Below are 19,406 nucleotides of genomic sequence, written 5' to 3'. Positions count from 1 at the left end.
AAATTGTTCCAATAATAAATTACCCTTACTGTTAAAAATCTACAGGAAAGCATGCCCGTCTCCATGCATCCCCCAGCTCTGCCTGCCCAACGGGATCCCACCCAGGCTGCAGCTTTTAGGAGGAGTAGAGGTCCATGTATTGAACATACACCCAGCTCTCCCTATAAGCACCAGCCAGGGCAGAACTTGGCACTACCCCATTATCAACATTAAAATAAATGTAGCTAGTTCTCAGATTCTGGTACCATTCTTTGCTCGGCTTCATAGATTGTTTGCTTATCATAGAATATCAGGGTTGGAAGGGACCTCAGGAGGTCATCTAGTCCAACCCCCTGCTCAAAGTAGGACCAATCCCCAATTTTTGCCCCAGATCCCTAAATGGCCTCCTCAAGAATTGAACTCACAACCCTGGGTTTAGCAGGCCAATGCTCAAACGACAGACACGGTGTGGTCTGTTTGGGTGCCATTCACCAGCAGCACGTTTTAGATCAGGGCAGTGTTTGGAATGATTTATAACACTGGCTTCATCTTTATGGCATTATCTATCCCTGTCAGGGAAAAAAATAGCTAATTATTGAAACAACATGGATTGTGAAATACTCTATGAAATTCTTCATGTCCATTTGTCACTGAGGGGAGCCGCCGAAATCAGATGCAGTGATAATCCAAGAGAATCCTGAATGGGCAGGGTCCCAAAGCAAACCACACAGCAGAGCCCCCAAACGTTAGGTCATCCAACTCGGAATTTTACAGATGGTCCCATTTTTTTTAATAGGCTGAACCAAACCCTTCAGCTATGAATGCTCCTGAAATCTGGGGCATTCCAAATCCAGCTCCCGCTCCATATCTCAATCACTCACACTTTATAGTACATGCACAGAGGAACCTGCTTTTACTGATCACAGATGTAAGTAGCAGCTAATGGAGCTACTCCTTTAAAAATAAATAAAAAGCCTCTATGAGGCTATAACACGATAACTAACTCCATTTGAAGCAGACAAAACTCCACATTTTTTCATTGCAGCCCAATGTCAGAATTGCTTTTCCTGTTCTAGGAAGCGATCTGTGTTTACATGGAGGACTTGGGGTCCTGAGGTCTTAGCTCAGGTGCACTCCCTGTAGGCTCCGGTGGAAGTTCTACTTGAGTGGGAACTGCAAAATCAGGCTTTAAAGGAAAAAAATAAATGACATCACTCCGCGTCTAATCCAGAGCCCCTTGAAGACTTTCCCTTGACTTCAAGGAGCTGTCAATCAGAACCTATCGGGTGTGGGGTGGGAGGTGGGGGGAGTATTTAACACATGTATGGCAGTATCACTGCAAAGCATGGTTGAGGATCATGGCCCTGTTGTGCTAGAAACCGTACAAACACATATGAAGGCAGGGTCCCTGCCCTGGAGATAGGGACGCAATCAATATATACAATGTTTCAACACTCATACAAATTTGCTGCTTTAAAATTATTATAAATAAAGTAAAAGACAACTAATCCCATCTGCCCCTCAGTCTCATCCTCATTAATTGCTCTGTTCCTTATATGTGTCACAGCAGAGGTGGGTCTAAAGGAGAGGTTTGATATACAAAATATTACACTCATATAGGCATTTCATCTCAAAGAGTACGTACGTGCAGTACCAATGCCATGCAGCCACCTCTGGGGATGAAGAGCCCTGGCTGACTGTTGCATAGCACACTGCACAGCAATAGAGGAGAAGATATTGGCTGACCAATGACCCTGTTATAGGATCCTTAAGGTCCATGCTCAGCAGACAGAAGCTCAGGTTTTAATCTCTCATTGGAAAGATTCATTCCCACACACTAAATTTTAGATCGCTATAGACAGATAGATCTGATGCTGCATTCTTTGCACACCCAGAACTCACTCATGTCAATGGGAACTTTGTGTATGTAATTAGTGGAGGATTGGGCCCATAATGTGGGGCAGCATAAAGAACTTATTGCCAGGCGTTTGCAATGACCACATTACTTGTAGGTGCCTGAGCTACGAGTGAATTATGTAGCTTTTCCCAGATTAGCAGCAATGAAAACTTTATAGCATCCCCGCCATCACATATTTTGTTTATGCCACTAATTTTTGTCCTTTAAAAAAAATCCTGCTCTGCTATTTCCTCCTTGAAGTGCATTAGTTACTATGGAAACAGTGATGTCATTTGTATGGGCAGAGCTTAATGACATCCAGAAGTACTGAAAGAAGCCTATGGGAGTTTTGCCTGAGTGAGGGCTGCAAGATTAGGCCCTATATTGTTACATGAGATAACATGAGACAAGGTCAGAACCAGAGCTAATGGGCCGTATCCCCTGCTAATCTCCACGGCAGTAGTTCCATCAACTTCAGTGGAGCTATGCCCATTTACACTAACCTTGTCTACACTAAAGGGAAAAGTCGATCTAAGCTACGCAATTTGAGTATGAATTGTGTAACCAAATCGACGTAGCTTAGATCTACTTACCGTGGGGTCCACACTACGTGACGTCAACAGGAGACTATTTTCCATCGACTCCCCTTACTCTTCTCGATCAGGTGGAGTACAGGAGTTGATGGGAGAGCAATCAGCGGTTGATTTAGCGGGACTTCACTAGACCCACTAAATCAACCGCCGATGCATCGATCGCCACAGCTTCAATCCTCCGGAAAGTGTAGACAAGCCTGATCTGGCTTGATCTGGATTTGGATCTGGCCTGATTTTATTTTTGTAAAGGACTTTCAGGTGCTGTATTGCAGCAACATGTTTTCAGATAGCCCCAGATTCATTATTCCGACTGGAGAACAGAAAGGAAAATCTTATTAAGAGAAAACTATACCAAGAGAAAGAGAAAAAGAAAGAGAAGGAATCCCATAAAACCAGATTCCAGTTCATTCACTGCCCTGGGCTGACGTAGGGTGTTTCAGGATGGAATCGGTTTTAACCTTTGCAATAAAACACCTCCAAAAACAATAATGTAAAAGAAAGGGGTGATGCATGTTACAGCTATTGGTTTATACTCTACTAACATCATCAAATGCAAATTAAAATCATACATTTGTTGAACATAGCATAACACTGTTCGTAGTGTATGGCTGCTATCTCTCAGGGAGTCCTAGTGATATGTAGAAATGGACTTAAGGTTCATTTTCATGGCTTGTTATTCTCAGCAACTCTAAATAAACATTATAATATGACCTATCATAAAGTAGGTTGAATATATTCATATCTGCCCACTACAAAAATGTTTAGATAGATAGATAGATAGATAGATAGATAGATAGATAGATAGATAGATAGATAGATAGATAGATAGATAGATGTTTAACTGCCTTGTTACAAGAAATTTCATTCTGAAACCCTTGTATAACTGGGATACAGTCTCTCAAAATCCAGGATTTTTAAAACCAATGGGAATTCCTGAACCTACAAAAAGCCCTGGGGATGGACAATTCCTGGTTCCCCTAAGTACTGGGAGTATTGAAAAGATAGGAGTAAAGAAGGGAACTTTCTCAGAAGCAACAGGGTTTGTGCAGGCTCTCCAAAGGGGAAATGGAAATCTCTCTCAGAAGAAGCTAAGATTGCTCCTGGTGCCCAGGAGAAGCTGAGCTTTGCTCCGGCTGGCCAGAGAGGAGACTGTTTCGGCCTTGCCATGTTGAAGGGAGTTGCACTAGATGAAGCTCTACCAGCTTGAATGAATCTATGAAAGGTCCAAATTATGCCCAGTGGGGTTGCCCCAGTGTAAAGGAGAGGAAAATTTCCCCCAAAACACTGATTTGGGCTCCAGATTCCAGCCCTGAACTAGTCTGAGGCTCACTCATGAGAACATAAGAATGGCCATACTGGATCAGACCAAAGGTCCATCTAGCCCAGTATCCTGCCTTCCGACAGTGGCCAATGCCAGGTGCCCCAGAGGGAATGAACAGAACAGGTAACCATCAAGTGATCCATCCCCTATCGCCCATTCCCAGCTTCTGGCAAACACAGACTAGGGACACCATTTCTGCCCATCCCGGCTAATAGCCACTAATGGACCTATCCTCCATAAATGTATCTAGTTCTTTTTTGAACCCCGTTATAGTCTTGTCCTTCACAACATCCTCTGACAAGGAGTTCCACAGGTTGACTATGCGTTGTGTGAAAAAATACTTCCTATTGTTTGTTTTAAACTTGCTGCCTATTAATTTCATTTGGTGACCCTTAGTTCTTGTGTTATGAGAAGGAGTAAATAACACGTCCTTATGTACTTTCTCTACATCAATCATGATTTTATAGACCTCTATTATATCCCCCCTTAGTCATCTTTTTTCCAAGCTGAAAAGTCCCAGTCTTATTAATCTCTCCTCATATGGCAGATGCTTCATACCCCTAATTATTTTTGTTGCCCTTTTCTGAATCTTTTCCAATTCCAATCTTTTTTGCGATGGGATGACCACATCTACATGCAGTATTCAAGATGTGGGCATACCATGGGTTTGTATAGAGACAATATGATATTTTCTGCCTTATTATCTATCCCTTTCTTAATGATTCCCAACATTCTGTTCACTTTTTTGACTGCCGCTGCAAATTGAGTGGATCTTTTCAGAGAACTATCCACAATGACTCCAAGATCTCTTTCTTGAGTGGTAACAGCTAATTTAGACCCCATCATTTTATATGTATAGTTGGGATTATGTTTTCCAATGTGCATTACTTTGCATTTATCAACACTGAATTTCATCTGCCATTTTGTTGCCCAGTCTCCCAGTTTTGAGAGATCCTTTTGTAGCTCTTCGCAGTCTTCCTGGGACTTAACTATCTTGAGTAGTTTTGTATCATCTGCAAATTTTGCCACCTTATTGTTTACCCCCTTTTCCAGATCATTTATGAATATGTTGAACAGGACTTGGCCCAGCACAGACCCCTGGGGGACACCACTATTTACCTCTCTCCATTCTGAAAACTGACCATTTATTCCTACCCTTTGTTTCCTATCCTCCAGTCATTTGGTACAGAAGCTGAGTTAAATGATAGGTTACTGATGACAGATAGTAGTCCTGCAATTTCACATTTGAGTTCCTTCAGAATTCCTGGGTGAATACCATCTGTCCTGGTCACTTATTCCTGTTTAGTTTATCAATTTGTTCCAAAACCTCCTTTAATGGTACCTCAGTCTGGGACAGTTCCTCAGATTTGTCAGCTAAAAAGAATGGCTCCGGTTTGGGAATTTCCCTCACATCCTCAGCCGTGAAGACCAATGCAAAGAATTCATTTAGTTTCTCTGCCGTGGCCTTATTGTCTTTGAGTGGTCCTTTAGCATCTTGATTGTCCAGTGGCCCCACTGGTTGTTTAGCAGGCTTCCTGCTTCTGATGTACTTAAAAAAAATTTGCTATTACTTTTTAAGTCTTTGGCTAGCTGTTCTTCAAATTCTTTTTTGGCCTTCCTAATTATATTTTTACACTTCATTTGCCAGAGTTTATGTTCCTTTCTGTTTTCCTCACTAGGATTTAACCTCCATATTTTAAAGGATGCCTTTTTGCCTCTCATCACTTCTGTTACTTTGTTGTTTAGCCATGGTGACTTTTTTTTGGTTCTCTTACTATGTTTTTAAATTTGGGGTATATATTTAAGTGTAGCCTCTATTATGGTGGTGCAAGGTTTTTACTTTTGCTGCTGTACCTTTTAATATTTGTTTCACTAACCTCCTCATTTTTGTGTAGTTTCCCGTTCTGAAATTAAATGCTACAGTGTTGGGTCGCTGTGGTGTTTCCCCCACCACAGGGATTTAAATTTAATTATGTTATGGTCACTATTACCAAACCGTCCAGCTATATTCACCTCTGGGACCTGATCCTGTGCTCCACTTAGGACTAAATCAAGAATTGCCTCTCCTCTTGTGGGTTCCAGGACTAGCTGCTGCAAGAAGCAGTCATTTAAGGTGTCAAGAAACTTTATCTTTGCATCCGTCCTGAGGTAACATGTACCCAGTCAATATGGGGATAGTTAAAATCCCCCATTATTATTGAGTTTTTTATTTTAATAGCCTCTCTAATCTCCCTGAGCATTTCACAGTCACCATCGCCATCCTGGGCAGGTGGTCGGTAATATATCCCCACCACTATATTATTATTAGAGCATGGAATTACTATCCATAAGGATTCTATGGTACAATTTGCTCCATTTAAGATTTTTACTTCATTTGATTCCAAGCTTTCTTTTACATATAGTGCCACTCCCCCACCAGCACAACCTGTTCTGTCCTTCCGATATATTTTGTACCCTGATATTACTGCGTCCCATTGATTATCCTCATTCTACCAAGTCTCTCTGATGCCTATTATATCAATATCCTCATTCAATACAAGGCACTCTAGTTCACCCATCTTATTATTTAGACTTCTAGCATTGGTATATAAGCACTTTTTAAATGCTTGTCACTTTTTAGCTGTCTCCCATTACATGATGTAATTGAATGAGATTTTTCATCATTTGACTGTTTCTCATCAGATCCTGCCTGTATTTTATCATCTTCCATCCTTTCCTTCTTAGTAGGACATAGACAATCTCCATTACTAGATCCTACCCTAAGGAATGTCTCTGTTCGAACCATGTGTTCCTCTAGACCTGTCGGCCTTCCCCAACCCTTAGTTTAAAAACTGCTTTACAACCTTTTTAATGTTAAGTACCAGCAATCTGGTTCCATATTGGTTTAGGAGGAGCCTATCCTCCCTGTATAGGTTCCCCCTTTCCCAAAAGTTTCCCCAGTTCCCAATAAATCTAAGCCCCTCCTCCCTACACCATCATCTCATCCACACATTGAGACCCTGCAGTTCTGCCTGTCTAACTGGCCTGTTCATGGAAGTGGGATCATCTCAGAGAATGCTACCATGAAGGTCCTAGACTTCAATCTCTTACCTAGCAGCCTAAATTTGGCCTCCAGGACTCTCTCCTATCCCTCCCTATGTCATTGGTACCTACATGTACCACGACCACCGGCTCCTCCCCAGCACTACATGGAAGACTATCTAGTTGTCTCGAGAGATCCGCAACCTTCGCACCAGGCAGGCAAGTCACCATGCGGTTCTCCCGGTCATCGCAAACCCAGCTATCGATGTTTCTAATGATCGGCTCACCCATTACTAATACTTGTCTCTTCTTAATAACTGGAATTCCCTCCCCCAGAGAGGTATCCTCAGTGCCAGGGGTAGACAACAACATCTGTCAATTAACAGTGAATCTTCTTTCCATTGACTTCTCTCTGCTGTCCCTCAGCACTCCTGCTGCTGGAATAGGAATCCCATGCTTCCAGCTTTTAAGGCCTCTCTCTCATTCTAAGTTTTGTTTTAGTCTAATAAAGCCGAGAATTGTATTTTGTCTTTAACTATTTGAGATCACATGCTGCTCAAACAATGTTCACTTTCACTCACTGGTTATCTGGGGGAAGCTGAGTTTTTAAATAGAATAATAGACAACAGGGTTTTAAAAAGCCCTACTAGACCATCTCATATATTCCCTGGGAACCAGTGCCAGACTGTGGCTTGCAGGGGCTTAGCCTGTGTTTCAAATGATGGGGCTTCTAGCACCTTTCAGGGGAGGCTATTCCACAGCCTTACAGATCTCACACATAGGATTTTTCTCTTGACATTCACCCTATATTTTCCCTTTCTTAGTGTCTTCCTATTAGCCCAGGCTATACCCTTGGCACCAACCTAAACATATGTTTTACTCGTTATTATTTGCCTTCTTCATATATTTTTGCACTCTGATCATACCCTCCAAGACACCATGCAACAATATCCAGTTAATTCAATTATTCCGTGTAAAGGGCTTGATCTGACCCCACAGAAGTCACTGGGACTTTTTCCATTGACTCCAATGGGGTTTGGATCAGTCCAAAAAATGCCCCAACTTCCAAGGTTCTGAGTCCCTTTCCTGAGAGCCAATGGGAGTTGAGGGCACCCAGCACTTCCCAGGATCAGGCCCCAAAGAGATCCTCCCCCAGACTAAAACACAAATAGACTGAAAAACTGGTGTGAGCGGGAAAAGACACAGGGACACATTCAGATCCGGTATAAGCAGAGGCAACGTCAGCGCGCTCCTCAGCTAGAACGGGCGGTGTTCTGCCACCCCTTTGACTGCAAAGCTGCCCCTGAAGATCTGCGTGCGGAATGATGGCAGGCGATAGCCCAGCGGTGTCATTCATTTATCATCGCAGTATCACTGGTGCCACTCTAGCTAAGCTCGTGTCAGTATTTCCATTACTGAGAAGTTCATAATTCAACCCTAAAAATGTCATCTCGGGCTCGAAGTTCACCGGCTGAAAGCAATTAAAAAAGCATTGGGTTTAAATCAGCTTGGGCAGGATTATTATTTTAGTTTACAGGGAGTAGAAGAAAATGGTGGCTTGCTTGGTTCATACTTGGTTTCGTTTGCAGTTTAAAAGAATACAGTCGCCAGCCACCCTAATTCCCCTTCAAGAATAGCATTGTGCAAGCCACTCACTCACAGCCTGATCACTGAACAAGAATGGAAACAGCTGCATTTTAACACCGGTAAAATTGTTACTATCTCCGGCTTCAAATTCTTCCCCACATCAAGAGGTCCAACGGAAGCTAATGGGACTACACACAGGAGGGAGGATTATTTGTGCGAGTGAGGAGGGGTTGGAGGATTGGGCGCCGCAAACTCACAGTATCACTGCAGCCTGTTTTTAAAGCATGCGTCAGTTTCATGTTGCGGTGACCATACACAAAATCCTGCCGAGTCCCGTTGATTCCCCGTGCCGTGAGCCACCCAGCACGCTCTTCCTATTGCCTAGTTTTGCCTTGCCTTTGCCACAGCCCCTGGGGAGGCCGGGGGGGGGGGGGAGAGCAGGCCGGCGCCGCGCCTGCTAACAGCTCTGTTCCAAGCCACGTGCAAGAGCCGCGCGGACCCTCCCCAGGTGCAAAGAGATTCACTGAGTCCCAGCGCAGCTGGACCCACCCCACGGCCTGGACTGCAGCGGAGGCACGGGCAGAAAAACACAGCAGTGGCTTGCATGTATAATAGCAACACGGATTTCAACGGGCTGGGCAGGTGTTAGCTCCGTTTTACCAGCGAGAAAACAATTGCTTCCCTCACACTGGAAATGGAGAGGAAAATGCTATTCAGCCCGAAGGAAGGGGACATAATCTGGCTTTATGTGACTTTCCCAGTGCCATCGAGTGAGTGGCAAAGTCAGGAATATTCAAGTTTCCTGATCCCTAGTCCCCGGATCTGACCAGTAACTCAACCCCTTGTAGCCACCACGCCGGGAAAATCAGACTCATCACTTGTGTTAAAACAAAACAAACAAAAATCTACTGTTAAGACAAAAAGGTAAATGAGACAGACTGGCAACAGCCAAGCAATCCGGAGTGAAGGCTGACACTCCTTTTAGTCCATCCTGTTGTGCATTGAGGCCAAGAGCTCTCAGGACAGGTCACAGTGGATAATTTACAACACAACGCTTGCAATATACCTTAGTATAACCAGGTGAGACAAGGAGAAGTTGTCAAACTTCACGGAACGCTTCAGCTTTGCTCAGGTTTGGATCACAACCTCAGAGGGGCACGCGTCGCTACTTGAAATGTGCCTATGTTGTGAACCAATTTCTGTACAGAACAAACACATGGAAGCCACTCTTCTCCTCCTGGAAAAACCGATTGAAAAAGTTCTCAAAACCCTGTTGACTTTTCACTATTTCTGCTCGTTTGCATAAATGCATTCAGTTGGGACAATGGGACCCAGTGAAGACACTTTCCCTTTCCTGTCTAGTCCAATTTCAGTTTCTGATTCTCAGAGCTGCAATGTTTGGGGAGCAGACAGGGAGGGGAATGATTATTCGCTGGGTTGGAGCTAATATCCATTTAGATAGATAGATAGATGATAGATAATACTTAGCCCTATGTTTTGTTGAAGCTTGTTTGTAGGAGAGAAGGCGGAGGAATAACATGATTTAATCCCCGCTAATCGAAATCAGTAAAATGCCTGACCTGACATTCTGTTCAATGAGTCACTCTTTCCACAAATATTTCATTCAGAGGGCTCGGGATTCTGGGGTTCGCTGATGCCATGGGGTACCCGGAACACTGCAGAGATCCGGGGCTTTCCACCGCTGTCTTTCCCCCCTTGGGACACTCCCGGGCTTTCTCCTCATGGCTTGATGTTAGGAAGTGAATTCTCAGCCCTTTGGCTTGGCATCCCTTTTATGGGCGTTGTGAGCCTTCCCTGACCAACAAGGCAGGGAAGACAGCAAGAAAGATCGAGGGGCCGTTTTCCTGGGTGAGGTGGAGGGGGCTGGGGAATCTGATCCCAGCCCTTGGGTAGTGCACACAAGGTTTCGCTTCTGCACTGTGGAGTTTCTGCTCTCTCAGGATCAGCCTCCCGAGTTGTGTTTGCTCGCCCTGCCGCAGAAGCGACATTTCAATGGAAGCGAAACAAAGCCGAGCGGCCGCAGCAGGTGTGCTACGCAAGGGCTGGTGGCAAGTCCCGGGCCGCTCCTGCTCCAGGGGAAGTCACATCGGAGCAGAATAGCCCCTGCTACTACAAAACGCTTGCACCATTAACGCGCCGCAGCGTCTTCGCGTCGCCCCCAGCGAACACCAGAATGAGCGGATGCATCACAGAATCGGCACCAGAGTGTGCGACAACACAGTTGTGTCCCGGGAGCAGCCCTGGATAGACCTTCCCCAGCCGGGACCCTGATCCACCGAGCCCCCCAAACTCTCTGTGAAGTTAGCGGGAAAGCAGGGCGCACGGGATCGAGCCCTTAGCCATTGACTAGACTAGAGAAAAAGCGGGCGCTGGGCAGCCGAACACAGGCTGGGCGCGTTTGTCTCCGCTGCAGGCGGGCTCGGTTTGGCGCCGTGCATTTCTCTGGTCTTTAACTAACACACAATTTGATAAACCTCAGGAGCGATCCGGAGCAGTGCTGAGCAAGGGACGCCGCGCACACCTGAGGAGGAAAATCCCCGCATGGGGGCGGGGGGGGGGGGGGTAATTCCTGCAATCTGTGATGATTTCAAACTAGGCTTCTTTTCTCAGCCCGAAAGAGCCAGGACTGTAGGAGATCGGAGGGCGAGAAAGGAAATTACCAGGGCAAAACTACACACAACCCCAGAAAAGCGCTTCGGCGTTTGTCTTTCCCCATCACCTTCCCGGCTTAATCCTGCACTAGTCCAGGGAGCTAATTCATACCAGATACATCTCTAGGAATGTGGGCTATGAGGCGAGAGAAAAAATACGAAGCAGGCGAGAGATTCTCGGATCGGAATCATTTTTCCCCCTCCCCAAATCCTACAGGTTTCGTTTACTTCTTCCAACTTGGAAAGGGGCTTTTGACGCTGATAACCTACCGGGCCAACGACTGGCTGGGAAGAGGGGAAAGGTTTGAACCGGCGGGAATGTGCGGGATAATCGCGAAGTTAACAAGAGGCGACCCAGGGGGTAGGCGGCGGGTGGAAATTGCCTCTTCCCCAAATTCAGAGGCACACTTCCGACGTGCAAAGGGACGGCTGGGAAAGAGACGACTCACCCTCAGGTGAGCTAAACCCAGAGAAGGGCTGTGCATTGCCCAGTTGGGTTTGGGATGAAGTTCTGACCAGGGCAGGTCATTTTTACAGACAGTAAATGAGACTTTACGAACCAACCCAATCGCTTTAGTCTTTTCAACACTAATCCACAAATATAAGGCTAGAAACAGACACGCATAACAAAGCCTCCGCCACAGCGCAGACAACAAATTCTATATCCGTCGATTAATAAACGATGCGTCGACAGACAAATACAGGAACATAGATACAAAATCTATCCAGGCAGCTCTAATTCAAACAATCTATCTCCATGGATCCAGGTGTAAAAACAATTACATTTATATGTGTGTGAGGAGATAAATACGTTCTATCCATAGACAATTCGAATTAGATCTCTCTATAGAGAAATAGTTTTATCTATCGATCTGTATGTGGGGATGGAGAGGCTCTTTGAATTGTTGAGGTCTGTCTCCTGTCGCTATCGCAATCAGCTCACAGAGATATCGGTGCCTGAATTTTCTTCTCATCCAAACCAGTTCCTCCTCCTCGCTCACCACCCACCCGCTGGGACGGAATGTCCTTCTGCGCAAACAGGAGGAAGGAAAACTACGCCCCAGGGAAGCGCACTGGGCGGCGGTGGGGTCGGCGGAGTTTCCTCCTGCTGCGAAGCAGGTAGGGAAATGCCCCTTCCTCTGATCTTGACCCCAGCACTGAGTGGCCCCGGCTGGGCTGCATATGGGACACCTCAAGGGATCAATCAACCAGCTCCGGAGCCCCGCATCCCAGTCCTGTAAACGGCGTTTTCCAGACATCCCTGAGCTACTTCTTCCTCCACCGGATTAGTGGGAAAGAGTCCCAGGGAGCTAGAGATGAGTTTCATTACAAAGATGCTAAAACAGGCTCCCGGCCAGGAAAGGGGACGTCGCCCAGGGCTGGGGAGCCCTGGGATTTGGCCATAGGCCAATAGCACAGGGTGATTTTCCCTCTTGCCTGGGACGCAGGGAGTCAAGGACTCCCAGTATAGAGGGGAAATCGGACCCCACACGGAGGCCTCCGCTCTTCTCATCCGCAGTGTCTCCTACCGCCCTTTAGGGAGGACTTTTCGATCTAACATTCCTTCTCAAGCCAGGTGGTTCCTCGAATTCGAATCGAAGGGAATTGTAAGACCTTCTCTCACGCCTGCTGGGAGCGATATTGTAAGCGCGGGGAGCGGAACCAAACACTCATCACACCCTATTTGTAATCGGTTACTTGTTTAGTCGAATTTAAAACAATTGTTAACAGGGACGATTGCCTAGAACAGTCATCGTTTCGTTGTCTGGGATAAACAGAAAACAGGGGGTGTACACTGCAGAGAAAGAAAGAGAAGGAGAGTCGGACTCAGTTTCTCACTGGTAGAAAAAATATTGCTAACTCAGAGCAATTAAAAACAAATCCCTGGGGCTGGTACCTAGAACAGCAAAGGTAGCAGGTGAACAGTCCACAGCAAACACAAAGCAAGGGGGCTAGTGAAATTCACAACCCGCGTCTCATGTCTCCTCTTCCGTACGGAGAGGACTCTGAACCGGGGGTCACTGGAAAGCAACAATCTCTCATCCCCGCACAGGGGGCTTTCTGCGCGGCTTTTGCATTTATTTAATCAAACAAAATACAAACACACCTGCCACAACCCCATCAGAGGAAAGGATGAGAGAAGGAGATAAAAGAGCCAGAGGTGAAACGCGGCTGCCCGGATCGCTCCTGTCCCCTCTCTCTGGAAATGTTTGACTCAGACTCTCCATTCAGCCGCTATGTCAGGGCTGCTCTGGACACATTTCCAACTCAAGAGTTTTTGGTTTGGTTTGGTTTGGTTTGCTGAGGGGTGGGGGAGAGGGGGAAGAGTATTGTTGCAAATCAGGAGAATCCGGGAGCTGCTGCTCAGGAAACCCAAGGGATGGAGCGCTCCAGCCTAAGTGGAGGAGATTCCTGCAGCAAGATTCTGCCCAACCCAGAATCCACTAGGATCTGGACTATGCCCGCCCCAGGAGCCTTTGCAGCCCCCCAGTCTTTCACCTGAGCCCCAGTGCCCAGCGGGAGCGTGAGAAGGGGGGGTTCCAGGAGCTGCCTAAAGACCGGTCGCTGTCCAAGCAGAGAGGGGCACAGAGTCCTTCCCATCTACAAGTCCCTTGCACAAGCACAACCGCTGGCAAGGCGGAGGGTAAGAAAACAGCATCTTTTGCCTGTCGGGGTCAGGAATTTCAACTCTGCCAGCCAGTGACCCGCTAGGCATCGAAATGTAAGCAACCAAAATACGAAAGGTGACTGACAAGGAATGAATTGATCAATGGAATATACTAGACTCGTGTGTAAGCTATTCAACAAGAAAGATCTGTCTCTAAATACACAGATACCTTTACAGCCAGAGCTTTGTAGAAAAAAAGATAACTAGATCAAGATATGTAGATACACGTACATTTGTATCTATGTATCTATAGTATTTATCAACATATAGCATAGATATTGTGTATGCGAAGAAAGAGATAATTTGTATACGTCTATACATAATGGTATATAGCTAGACACGAATTTAATTATGCCTGGATACAGATCTCTCTATAAATATACAGATAATTGTGCGTATATGCAGAAATAATGGTTTGTACATTTATATATGTATACGAGAGAGATCTGTATCCATACATCATTCGATAGCGGTCTAGATCTAGAGATCAATATTTGGACAGATTGATACAATGGGATTTTAAGGATTTTTGACATACAACCTAGCCGTATTTGATCTAAACCAACTGACTCTTCATTATAAATACAGATTCTCTGACCCGAGCTATACATTGGACCCTATTTCTGACCGACAGGTCTATCTCTGGATAAATGGCCGGGTCCAGTTAATTCTCGCTCTCTCTCGCTCGCTCTCTCTGAATTCGGGAGGTTGGTTTGGAGGCGGATTTTAAAACTCAGTAGCAAAAGGAGGAAATTTCCCCTCTGGATCATAAAGCGGAATAAAATGAGGTCGCACGGGCTCCGTACAGCCTTTAAAACAATCCCCAGTTTTCTAGCCGGGGAGAGGGCACCACAGGTCAGAAAGATAAATCTAGAAAGGCTCCAAACAATCAAATACAAACAAAGGAACAGTCCAGAAGCTGAAACCCGTTCTTCTTATTCCATCGACCAAGATCATTCTGGGACATTTTTTACCACCCTTCTGTGTGCCCTGCTATCGCAAGAAAGTAACCGCACTTCCCTTCTGCTGGGTTTCAGACGATAGCAAAGATTTACGAGTCAAACTAGGTGTGAAAGGCCCCTAACTTCTCCTATAACTTCCCCCCACACGCCAGCCAGTTCCAACACTTTCCAGAGAGATCTCGCCGGAGAGGCGCTAAGCCGGGGGGCGGGATGGCAGAGGATCTGTAAAGTACCCCCTCATCAGTGACTGTGACCACCTTCCCGGCTGCAAACGCGACCCGGGCCTGGAGTGAGTTAGCAAAAGGATCTCCAAGCGAAACCATTCAACGCACGAGACGGGCAGTCTCCGCACAACGCCAAGCAACAGGGTGTAATGTATAACAACGCACACACCGACACATCCGCATGCCAGCGCCCCGGTTAGCCAGAGACCTGTGGCCGCAATTGCGGAAAACTCTTGATCTGTTTCCCCTGTCATTTACATGTCATGCTTTTTCCGAGCGCCCGGCGGATTTCACATTTCAGCGGACCCGAGACTTCCCCGAGAAAGCCCTGGAAACCAGGCAAAGCCCCGCCGGGAAAAGCCGCACGCGGCATCTCGGCTGCCCCGGCCACCCGAGGGGCGAGGCAGAAATGCCCCAGGGCCGTTCTCAGTGTAACCAGAACACACGGGCTGCGAGCGCGGAGGAGAGACGCCGCATTCAGAGCGGAGCAGGGAGCCAGCCCTTTGCCAGAGCATCTATCGCCTACAGGAGGGGCCGATCCGCGTGCTCAGCATTGGGAACAGAGCGAGAAATACGGGGTCATAACACAAGCAACGAATATTATGGAGTATGGATGTGTCTATATTATGTGTGTATGTATCTACATTAACATATACCGTATATATCAGTGTGCATATATATATCCCCATATATATATGCACAAACAACATATATACCAGCGTGTGTGTGTATATATATATACACACACGCACAAATATATATATATATATGCATTCGCACAAATATATATGTACATACACACGTTATAATACATACACACACGCATAGCTATATTACACACACACACTCTCACGTGTAGATACATACATATGCTTATAGTATAGCTATATTCCTGATACAGGAACAACTAAGCTCTCCTATGCATATAACTTGTGTCTATTCCTGGATCAGAGTTCACAGCTTAGCCTGAGCTACGCTACCCTCAAGTCCAATTTGACAAAACAACCGCCTGGGATCTCCCCCGGCAGGCAGCTCAGCGGGTCTTCTCCCCTTCCTCCCGCCCCCATTTGGGAAGAGCAGATTGCAAATAAACTCCCCGGCGGTGACTTGCATTGGGGTCTCCCCACTCCTAGGAGCAAATTGGCAAGATGGGTGCACTTTCCGGAAATTTCCCCCCTTAGAATGCAGCGCTCAGGGGGTCTCCCAACTTCTTGCAAGGCGGTTTAAAGTTGATGTGGCTGCGGGACCAGTATTTTGCTGTCATCCAGGAAGATTGTTTACTTCCCATTAGCTGCCTAGCAGCTCCTCTTCCCCAATCAGCACAATCATCCTGCATATCCACTCTGTTCTGGGTACTTCCTTCCCTGTTGCATATTATTATTTTTCTCTCTATATTATTAGTATTTTAAAAAGAAGGCAACCAACCTCATCCAGCCCCTTCGCAGGAATTTGCCTCACATGGAAATACCCACCCGTCTTACATTTTTCAAATACTTTTTCCGCCCCTGCCTCTCCACATCTCACAGTGCAGTTAGCCACCCTCCCTGCACCATTTAGGCTTCTATCATTGCCAGTTTTCTTTATTATTAAATCAATGAGGGAAAAAAAAATCCTTACGTTGCATTGGCACACCAAGAATCTCTGGAAGCCCCTTGACAGAACCTTCTGTAGTGAGTGCTGAGCTTTGCATCATTTTATTTAAATAGAAAATAAAAAATAAACGGCTCTATTTTAATCTCTCTATAAAAATAAAACAAAACATTAAGTTTAAAGTACAATCAGGGCTGATCCTTCTACACGTGCTGGAGGACTGGAGTGGCCCTGTTTTAGCCCTGGTCTGTTTCAAATCTCTTTTGATCCTGCTATCCTGGGTTAGTGTATCCCGGGTTAAAGTGATGCTGCCGCAGCTCTTTTCGCTGGAATGCTGGTCCCCTGAAGGCAGGTTTGATTCATTCACACTGCAGGGAGTGAGCGTGACGTCACTTTCCGCAGGGAGGCCCCGCCCCCTCCAGCCAATCCCCTTACATCATGTCAGAAACTGGGGCGGGGACACCCAAAGGACAGAGCCCAGGTAAAGATTTTAGGGGTGGGGCCACCAGGCGAAGTGGGCGCGGCCTGTGCCTTTATGGGCGTGGCTACCTGGCATTCAGCCCCGCCCCTGCCCTTCGAGGGCTATAAAGGCAGCGGCGGCAGCTGGTGCCTTAGAGCTCCTCGTTGTCTTGCTGGCTTAGCGCAGCCCTTCTGGTTGGTCCTGGCATCCCTTGTACCGGGAGGTTACCGCGGTGAAATAGCGGCGCCCCAGGCTTGTTACACCGGGGCAGGCTAGAAATCCCTGCGTCAGTCACAGCCCACTTTACTATCCCTCGTTCCTGGGCATCGCTGCTGCTCCATTTCCCTCCCCCTTCAACCCCCGTCTTCCCTTCACCCTGCGGCTCCATCCATCTACCCCTTCGCCACCCAGCCACCGGACACAGCAGCGCCTGCCCCCTTTGTAACAAACGCTACGAGAAATCCACACGCCTCGGCTGCCGCTGGCAGGATTAAACGAGCCCGCCCGCCCCGCCTTCCTTCCAGTTGGGGTTTGCTCCCAGTTCGTCTGGAAGCAAATTAAGCTCCTCATTTCCACGCGGCCTTCCTCATTTTGCAGCGCTGGTCTCTGCTGGAGCTTCTCACTCGCTTTATTCGTGCCTGGTTCTGTCTTCCCTCAGCAGCTCTTCTAAGATTTCCCCTTTATCCAAATCGTTCCCGGTGTTTTATTTCCCCCTCTCCCACGCTGACATACAGCGTCAGCTACCGCTTTGCTTCACCTTGCACAGACCTGCTGGATAACGCTGGGCTCTGTATTTCGCACGGAGCATCGCGATTCTTTTTCAATGAGTGCCTATTACATGTCCCCAAGCCGCGCACACATTGAAATAGCTCGGATCCCATGACTTATTTAGCTGGAAAAATTCAGATCTCACACGAGGAAGCTATTCTTCCCGTCTCTGTTCATTTTGAAGCTTTTCCTCTTAAAAACAATTCGAATCACTGCTACATTATAACGACACGCAGGGCAGAAAGGTCACACAGTGGAAAACAAACAGGTTTTTTAATAGCTTTTTTCACTTTATACATATAAAAACCTCTGGCCAGTTTTGCTAGCCCCAGTCCATCTTATCAACATGAGCTGGATGTCTGACTAATTTCATCTAGTTAATTTCAATATTTGCTCAGCCAAACATCCCCCTACCCTGGTTGAGTCTGATTCGGAGACCGGTTCTCGCTACAGGCAAGGCTGCGGTTATTCGGTGTTTCCTATCCTCTTTCTCTAGGCGTTAGGAAGGGATGCTGGCTGGCTAGATTAGGAAGCTAGAATACCCCACATTTGGGCGCTTGGAAAAGAGAGAGCTCCAGCATTTGGCTTTTTTGCTGCCCACTGAACCTCCTCAGAAAAGGAACCCCGCTCACCCCTTTTCCCCCATGAAACCCAAGGCAGAAAACAGCCAGCCCAATGGCTTTCGATAGTACTCTGAAAACCCCGTCTTAATGTACAAGGAAGATGGCCTAAGAAATACAGCGCTCCACCTTAAAGATTGCAATGTTTGCCATTTGCTACTGCTCCCGTTCTTCCCAGTGGCCGACTGCTTTCCTTACCGGGGGCTGGGAGGGAGAGGGTTTTAAAACAGCATATTTTAGGAGTAAAAGTCACTAACTAATGACTGAATGCATGTCATGCCCCTTCTCGTATTGTGGACCATCCCCACGGATGGCAAGAGCCCTGCACACACCCGTGTCTATTCCAATGCCAGCGATATTAAACCGTGCTGGGAAATGTCCTTTACAACAGATGAGAGAGACCGAGATCAGGACTCTGTTAATCGAGACTTTTTAAACAAAAAGCAATAAGTGAAACGAGCAAAAAACCGAACAATAACGGGGAGTGAGTTTCCCATCCCTGGGGCTGATTTACTGTCATAGAGCCATAGAATCTCAGGGCTGGAAGGGACCTCAGGAGGTCATCTAGTCCAACCCCCTGCTCAAAGCAGGACCCATCCCCAACTAAATCTGTCGGGTATCAGCAAACGAAAATATCAACATTTATTTCTCACAGAGGAATTTAAGACTCTTTTGCGAGGTTTAATAGCTGATTGGACACAGGTACTTTTCTAACCAATGCATCTGCTTCCTCCCAGCCCGCTGCACAGAAACAGCCACGCTTGGCTGGGATCAGGGGGAGGGGGGTGAATCCCCCCTGTATTATGCAAAAGGCAATGGGCTAAATTCATTATTGGGGATGAATGGAGTATGGAGATGACCTCATTGCTCACGCATATTTCCCCCTCCCCATCCCCAACGGAATGGATTTGATTCATTGTGCCTACCTTGCCCGTCCCATCTCAGCGGCAGATCCTCCGCTGGCATAAATGGTCATCGCTCCGTTTATACCAGCTGAGGCTGTACCCCCCCTCCCCCACGCCTCTTGTCTCTAGCCTGTTGCCA

The 19,406-nt window shown here is 46.7% G+C and overlaps 1 protein-coding gene across 1 annotated transcript in view; it reads right to left on the bottom strand.

Moving 5' to 3' along the window:
- LHX4 (LIM homeobox 4) overlaps positions 1 to 16,617 on the bottom strand; it is a 59,037-nt gene extending 42,420 nt beyond the window's left edge. The window contains exon 1 of the mRNA XM_073356569.1: positions 16,542 to 16,617. Coding sequence (XP_073212670.1) covers positions 16,542 to 16,617 — 76 coding nt within the window. The remainder of the gene's footprint in view (positions 1 to 16,541) is intronic.
- Between the last annotated feature and the right edge of the window lie 2,789 nt (positions 16,618 to 19,406).

The sequence above is a fragment of the Lepidochelys kempii genome, chromosome 8, assembly GCF_965140285.1.
Source record: "Lepidochelys kempii isolate rLepKem1 chromosome 8, rLepKem1.hap1, whole genome shotgun sequence".
NCBI lineage: Eukaryota > Metazoa > Chordata > Testudines > Cheloniidae > Lepidochelys > Lepidochelys kempii.
This window is presented reverse-complemented; position numbering and strand designations above follow the sequence as displayed.